The 8,200-nt window shown below is 44.8% G+C and overlaps 1 protein-coding gene across 2 annotated transcripts in view; it reads right to left on the bottom strand.

The window, feature by feature from the left end:
- Positions 1-1,176: 1,176 nt before the first annotated feature.
- The window catches only part of LOC121685843 (collagen alpha-1(XIX) chain), a 127,695-nt gene continuing 120,671 nt past the window's right edge, over positions 1,177-8,200 (bottom strand). For both annotated transcript variants that reach the window (XM_042066625.1, XM_042066627.1), the window contains exons 54-56: positions 7,994-8,134; positions 2,974-3,051; positions 1,177-1,428 (exon numbers count right to left, since the gene is read on the bottom strand). In XM_042066625.1, coding sequence (XP_041922559.1) covers positions 1,316-1,428; positions 2,974-3,051; positions 7,994-8,134 — 332 coding nt within the window. In that variant the 3' untranslated portion in view covers positions 1,177-1,315. The remainder of the gene's footprint in view (positions 1,429-2,973; positions 3,052-7,993; positions 8,135-8,200) is intronic.

Here is an 8,200-nt window from a genome sequence, read left to right as displayed (position 1 = left end):
TAGCTTCCACTATAACGAACTGGCTACACCAGACGTGATAGAGGCGCGTAGGTTAGTACAAATTAGACCAGTCCTCTAAAACGATTTTTCTGTGCCTGGTGGTGTAGCTTGGGCCTTAGGTGTGCCTTACGGTGGTCACAACTGCACGATTCCAACACCATTCTTACTCTGTTTCTAAATCAATAAAATATCTCCGTTCAGTGCCGTCTCTGTCTAAAGATTGATATTTGAAATGTTTAAGCATTTAAAACTTAAAGTGTCTCCCCTCTATTGCTTCATTCATTGTGATCAACCAACAGACATGTCATAGGCTCAATTCCTGGGCAATGACTCAACCAACTGTAGACCTGCTCCATAGTTCTCAGGAGCTTCACTTTGGTTTGTGTATGATCCAGGACCAAGGTCTATCTCCATCAGAGACAAGCTATCCTAGAAACTTCCAGACCACACTGAAAATACATATGTACATAATCTTTTCAAATAACGTTCATGTCAAAAGTGGAGATGGACTTCTTCGCTTCTTCCATGACAGGACCTTCATCTCATGATACTTTAAAATATAATAACAAAGTGTAGTCTAACTGAATGAAGCTGCTCCTGTTTGCATGTCATGGTCTTGGCGTGAATACATGAATTCATGTGGAATGCATTGGGTCACAGAATGGGAAGACAAGAGTGGTACATCATCAAGAGCGCACCTCAACATAAAAAAACTGATGAACATTAAAAAAAAAGTAACAAATAAACAAAAACAACCCAACAGGATACAGTGTCCATGAAACATTTCAGAAATGTGTGAAATGGATTTGTGTTTGATTTGGCAAACTTATTTTTCATCAGTCTGCTGTTCTATGCTATTTGGCTAATTCCAAACCCCATGCAAAGAAAATAAGATGCATACTAAGGAGGTTTTCTTTTCCAAGATGGCACATCAGAGACTTTGCCAAGAGCCAGCCCTAGGGCCGTACTGCATACACAGCACAGACTAAGAGGCAGAAGCAGAGGCAGGCCAGAGGTTCAGAGACTTGCGTGCCAGAACGTAAAAAAGGGCTACCGTGGTTCCGCTTGACTCACGCTCAGTGCGCCAGCTGATTTTTACTCATTTAGTTAAGCACCCCTGACTCCCCCACCCCCTCAGTTCAAGCGCTGCTCTCCCCACCAAGAAAAACAAAATCAACTCCCACCCCCACTCCCCCCTCCAAGAAAATTGGAGTCAAGAAAATGTCTTGTCAAAAAAATCCTGGGATAGATCGGACTGCTGCCCTGTGAGATTCTGGAGGGGGGCCGATCTCTGGTGGTGGTGAGAGAGAGCGGGCTAGCCGTGCCGTCGGGAGTGGGCCGCTTGGCAGTCGCTGGGGTCACATCTGCCAGCTGGGCCCTCCTCTCCCCGGGGACCCGGTGGCCCCTGGCGGCCCTCTCCTGGAACACCTACGGAGATGAGTAGGAGCAACAGAGAATAAGTGTGTGGGCATCGCACAGTAAAATGCAATGGCAGCTCGACGACTCCTACACAAAACATCAAGCAATGGAAGCACAACTCTAATGCAAGTGCATCATCAGATCCATGGAGACTTGTGTACAAGCGTTGTGGAAGTTCAAGGTTGTCAGTCTTATAAATAACAAATGCAAACAAAGGACTTCAGGTATACTGGCATGAATACATTCTCTTTCTCTATCGCTCTCTCTCTCTCTCTCTCTCTCTCTCTCTCTCGCTCTCTCTCTCTCTCTCTCTCTCACACACACACACAAACAAACAAACACACACACACACACACACACACACACACACACACACACACACACACACACACACACACACACACACAAAACCTCTCACACAGAGCAGAAAGTGGGGGAATTTTCTAAGAATAATATGGGTAAGGAGGTGAGAATTCGCTAGCCCTGGGCAGGTGCTGCTTATTTGCAGACGTCGCCCGCTGTGATAGACCCCTTATGAGTCACACCAGAAGGAACCCTTCAAAACAGTCACCGGCAATAGATGGTGGAAAAGAATATTTTCTTCCTCTCCCCGTGGACACAATTGTATGATTGCAATCTACAAAAGTTTGCCTGTGCCATACATCTTTATAGAAGAAAAAAAAAAAAACATCCTCATCAAACGGTTCTATGCTCATTAGTTTAGTTATGAATCATTATGCGTTTGAGCTATCTAACAAAACACACGCGCAAACATGAATCACCTCTCATATCTGTTCTGCTCTGATTAAGAGTGTATCATATAAAAAACAATCCTTTCAAAGCCTTTGCAGATCCTTCACAGGTAGGACCAAAAAGTTATTTTGCTGAACACAAAAGTTTGGGAACACTAGAGTAAAGGCAAGACATTGTAGATATAATGACACAAAATGAAGAAAATTGCATGACAAATAAAAAAGGAACAAGATGCCTTTGACACTCTCTATTTACCCTCTGGGCCTTCCTGAAGTATATAGTTACAGATTTGAACACTCAGATAGTAACTACTGGCAGTGCCTGAACTCAATTCCTTTTGCCTGAACAAGAACTCATTTCACTGTCACTATGATAGATTAGTGGACATTAGTATGAGATGTAGCCAAATTTGAGTTTGCATCTGCAGTGGTGGGGGAGAATGACAACTGTCTGGTGATTAAAGGTTCATAACACCATTGACTAAGCTAGAGAGCATTTTAATACAATCATTAACTCGAGGATTCATCATTTCAGAATCCTATAATACTGTCAACATGGTGCCTTACAAAGACTGTTCTTAGATAAAAATAGAAGTGGTCTACACATTACAGGTGGATACCAAATGTGCTTTATTGGGGTGTACTGCTGTCACTTATTACTTTTAGTGCATGGACTTGGACTAACCTTTCACATCGATATGCAGTGTTTTTCCATCCGAGCACCTCAAATATACAGCTATTTGTAACCGTTCCCATGTGTGTGGTGACCCCAGAAAGCACTTTGTACATGGGAGATTCTTACCTTGTGGCCCAATCGGTCCTGGAGATCCATGGAGACCCAAACCCATCTGACCTCGTTCACCTTTCTGACCCCGGTAACCTGCAAACAGGACCGAACCCCATTAGGCATCAAATCTTCACAAACAACGAGACATGTTGAACAGGACACGTTGTTGATCATGTTAATGTGAGGGCATATGACGTACACATGACTAATCACCAAGTGCTAGGAGAACGTGGGAGTATTAATACAATAATAAATTGCCCACTGAATAAAACATCAAAAAGAGACTTTAGGTGAAAAAAATATACAGCCTCGTTAAAGATACTGTCAAAACAACAGGCTTCAAACGCAGCCACCCGGGACCGTCTTAGATATAGGCCAGGAGTGCATCAGGGAGTTCAGTGACCTGCCTGTCAAAGTGACAGGTAGGATACTTTAATAACAAAAGCAGAATAGAAGCACTCTTGATCCACTTGGTCAGGGTTAGGTAGCGTCGGAAATATACTGATGCAATTGACGTAGCACAAAACAAGCAAATGGATATCGTTCTCATTTGTTTTAATGAGTACGTGAGGTAATTGGCTGATAGAGGAGATAACCTGGGCAGATTTTGTGTTTAGCCGAGAAAGATGTTCTGTCGACACTGAGCCATTTCTAAAAGCACATTCATGGCAGCGTCAGCATCACATCTTTCCTGGGCTCCACATGATAACTCACAGACGGCCAAACTAATTGCTAACATTTCTACATTACTCTACAGACTGTATTTGTCTTCACCTTCAGTGACATTGCAGTGATGCTTAGAGCTGTTAGGGTTGTTTTTATTTGTTTGTTGTTAAAGCAAAAAACAGGCTAACTGTATGTGTACACCAAGCAGACAGCAGGTGGTGGCATGACAACACACTTGCATGGAACAGCAGCACACACACACACACACCACACACTCACACACACACACACACACACACACACACACACACACACACACACACACACCACACACACACACTCACACACAGTATCACACTGTGGAGCACACGCTTAGGCACAACAAAAACTGGGGTTATCTAGTCGTTAAGTGAGTATGTGAGTAGTCTCTATCATTCTCTCTCTCTCTCTCTCTCTCTCTCTCTGTCTCTCGCTTTCTCTCTCCCATTCCTGCTTTCAAGTCTTTCCTCTTCTTCTCACTCGTTGTGCATTCCAGTCAGCCCATGCATGGAGAGAAGAGAGAGGGGTCAAGCACAGAGGCGCTCTTCTGTTAATAAAGACAGACGAGGAGAGGGAAAAGAGGCTATGGACCGTCTGAGCGCGCCGCCATGTTTTTCCGCTCTTCCACCTGATACCCTCTCACCACAAGTGTTCAGGGGAGGGAGGTAAAACGTTTTTTTTCCGTGCCGCTCCGCAAATCAAGGCAGGGAACGGCTCGGGGAGGCTACAGAGAGCCCCCTGAGGCAAGTCTCAGCGTCTGCGGGAGGGAAGGAGGGAGAGAGCCTACGGAAGACTTTTTAAAGAGATATTTTTTTAACGAGCGGAGCTGCATTGGCCACACGGCAGCTCGACTGATGCAGGCCATAACAGCAACGCAAGACGTTGGACCGTAAAAACACAAAACAGAATAAAACAGAAACAGAACAAAACAAACAAATAAAAAAAAAAAGAAAACATCAGCCTCCTCTCAGTCTCAGCACACTACGTGGGGCATTCAGGGCTTCAGCATTCCTTGACCACGGTCGGACACTGTACCTGCGGCAAACCTCGGGACTTCCGACTGCGTCGCTGCCCAGATAAAGCACACAGTGCTGCACTGCACCACGCGTCTCCCTTCACCTGTGTGATACTACTGTGCAACACCCCGGCTGGTAGCAAGGGGGCGCTGCAATACAAGACTTTAAAAACCCAGGCCTGGGATGCGGGGGGGTAAAGGAAGCACCACATCACAGCTTCAGGGTGTCGGAATGGTGTGAGATTTATGCATCATGGGGCTTACTGTGACTCAGCTGCTCAACAAAAGGCCATGATTAATTCCTATAGGAATTCACAGGGGTGAATTATCAGATCGTTCTGAGACAACACACTTTCTGTTTTGGCGCATACACTTGAGGACTCTCTGACTACAGAGGAGGAGAAACAGCTCATACCCAAATGCCAATAAAATGTCCTCATTCCTAAGATCTGAGTTATGGAACATTGGCTCTCACTACATTTCAAGCGCCATAGTATTCAAGGTCTGAGGTAGATACTTAGTCATGCAGGAGCTTGATCTGTGACAGCATTTATATCAATTTAACACAATACTTCATTACAAATGACAACTTGATGAATGCCGAATAAACAGACAATTCAAGAAAAGGCAAAGTTGAAATATCCGACTTTCATTTGTAAATTGATACAAATTAAACAAATCAACAACTCACAACTCATGCCAATCATATTACAAACATCTATTTGCTCTGCAAACAAGTTATCAAAATATTGTACATGTCCATGTAAAATTCATATTATTTCCTCAATATATCAACAGCCTGTTATATTGATTTGTCAAAACACTGTGCAATTAAAATAAATATTAGCTTTAAGGCTAGTGTGATTAGAGGTTCCTTTTTTGAAACAAGGAAAACATTGTTGCACAACACAAAAACACCAACAAAAGCAATAGTAACATAAGCATGAGAAGGCAGCACATGTAATCGACAACAGGGGATAATAGCAGTAAGATAGGAGAGCATTACTGGCGGAACAGATTTAAGCACGCAACAAACAACAAAAACAGAATGATGATATAAAGCAACATCTGGCATTGAGATTACCATGAGAAGTGAATGTAAAATAATTAGCCTGCAGTTAGCTTTTGTTTGGAAACAAATGCCATCCAATATAAGTTTGTTCTGTTTCCGGGGGGCAACAGTGTCAGTGGCTGGGGCAACAGGGTTTGCAAGCCAAACTCAGACTCGGGGGGGACTGTCATTTACTGCCAGAGGACTGACCTCCCATTAAAAAAAGTAGTAATTTTTGCAATGGAGTGTGGGAAGGGGGAGGGGGTGGTGGATATTTTTCTCCATAAACTATTCATTTTGGCATGTTTCAAAAAGAGCCAAATTGGCTATTCCAGCGGCAGCGCTGTCTCCAGTGGAGGATGACGGGAAATAATGAGGAAATATTACCCCAAACTCTGTCAGTGCCACTGCTGAGCGCTGTGCAGGAAGTCAACATCACGCAAATTAAAAAAAAATAAATAAATGGAGGTTCTGATATGCCAGCAGAGCCAAAATGGATTTTTTTTCTTTTCTCCCCCTTTTTAGTTTCACCGCAGGTTTGCATGTTAAGCCACACTTGAGCTTGTATCAACAACAACAACAAACATTCTCATAGGCATATTTGCCACAAAAAAACCTAAACAGGGTTAAAATATTAGCAATTACATAAATAAATAAAAATAGAAAAACAATTACAAGTTGGCAATCCAAGTTACATAAACAGCAAGCATAACATACATTCAAATGGCACATGGCAGTTCAGAGCATTGGTTTCTTTTCATGAACTTTGGAAGTAGTGAACACTTCTTACAATCTTCTATGCAATCACAATGAGGTAGATACTCAGAAAAACTCAGACAAGTGTGCCTTTTTTACACAACACAGCACATGTTCAGAAGTTACGGCTGTCTTCCGGGTTTGGTGAGCAGTTGTTTTCAATGACAAGAGACGAGAGCTCTAATTCCACTCTGGGAACCAATGGTGGCCAAGCCCTGCTTAATACTGATGGAAGCGCCAAATCAGAGTGATGCATCATTATTGATGAGGCAGCCTGTGTGAGTAGTCAGACACTTGCTCGGGCTCTGATAAATGATCACCTCCTACGTTTTTCTCTTTTCTCTCTCTCTCTCTCTCTCTGTGCTTTGCTTCTTGTGTTTTTCGCCCAGTTGCATCCCAGAGAGTGAGATATGGTGGGGCCTTCCTCCCTAACCCAACGCCACCCCCCCCCCCCCCCCCCCCCACACCTCCAACTCTAGTCTGTCTGCACCGATATTATTTTCTCTTATTCTCAGCCAATTCTTCATTTGTCTTCATATGTCCCCGTGTGTCGCTGCGCACCAAACGCCGCGCCATTTTCTCCGCCTCGCGCGCCCTCCGATTGCGTTGATAAATGTGGCCGGCGGAGAGGAGAGAAATACCCATGAATCCTTACAGCAACATTTCAATCGACTCGCATTTCTGCCCCTCCGACAGCCCCCTCTGACTTGCCTCAGAAAAGAGTTCTCATTCCGTCTTGTTTGCACTCACTCCCTCGTTCTCTCTCTCCTTCTCGCTTTCTCCTCCTCCTTCTCTGTCGTTCTCTTTTCTTCCCCCCTTACACCTTTCATTCTTTTCTTTCCCAGGCACACAATACGCGTCCCCGGAGTCGCTGCTGTTTGAACTCGTTCCTTTCCTCTCCTTGCTGTTCATTTCCCGTGCCAGAGTTGGGGCCACTGGTGGGTGCTCTTGGAGTGCAGCTCATATTTCAAAACTTACTTCGCCCTGAGCAGAGTGACCCTCTCTTTTTCTACTGGTCAGTCCTAACTCACAACTTTGGAGAGGAGAATAAACTGAAATAAATCTAAAAGGCCAAAAATGGTGCCCCCGCACACACAGACAGACAGACACACACACACACACACACACACACACACACTCTCTCTCACACACACACACACATATGCGCACGCATACACACAGACACACTCTAACACACACAATTCCTTTTTGCTTTAACATCGCACTCCAGAGATTATTTGAGGGGGGGGTTGGGAAAAAAGCAAAACCACATCATGGGGGTTAATCTTTCAGAAAGCAAGAAATAAGTCCCTCCATTACTTTTTTTTTGCCCAGAGTTTATCTAGCAGCCGTTGGCGTCAGCCGTTAAGAGAGCAACTCTTCAGAGAGAGGGGGTGGGGTTGGGGAGGGATGGATGGGGGTGTTGAGGTGGTTACTGAAAGAGAGTCAGTGCCGAGCTGTCTGGGCATTTTAGTCTGTTATTTCCCCAGCCTGTGGCGGGTCCTTACCCTGAGGGCCTGGGGGCCCAGGCTGGCCTGGCGGCCCCGGGGAGCCGTCGTTGCCTGGGGGGCCTGGAGGCCCCTGCCGCACCTGCGCAGCCAAAATGGCCGCCGGTGTCTTCTGCAGCTGTGCATAGCTTGCCAGCCTCTCTGTGGATGGAACGGGGGGGGAATTAGAGGAATTATTCAACAACAGCTATGTGTTACAGAGAGAGA

The sequence above is a fragment of the Alosa sapidissima genome, chromosome 16 (assembly GCF_018492685.1).
Source record: "Alosa sapidissima isolate fAloSap1 chromosome 16, fAloSap1.pri, whole genome shotgun sequence".
Lineage (NCBI taxonomy): Eukaryota > Metazoa > Chordata > Actinopteri > Clupeiformes > Clupeidae > Alosa > Alosa sapidissima.
Note: the sequence above shows the minus strand (reverse complement) of the source record. Positions and strands in the feature narration are given on the sequence as shown.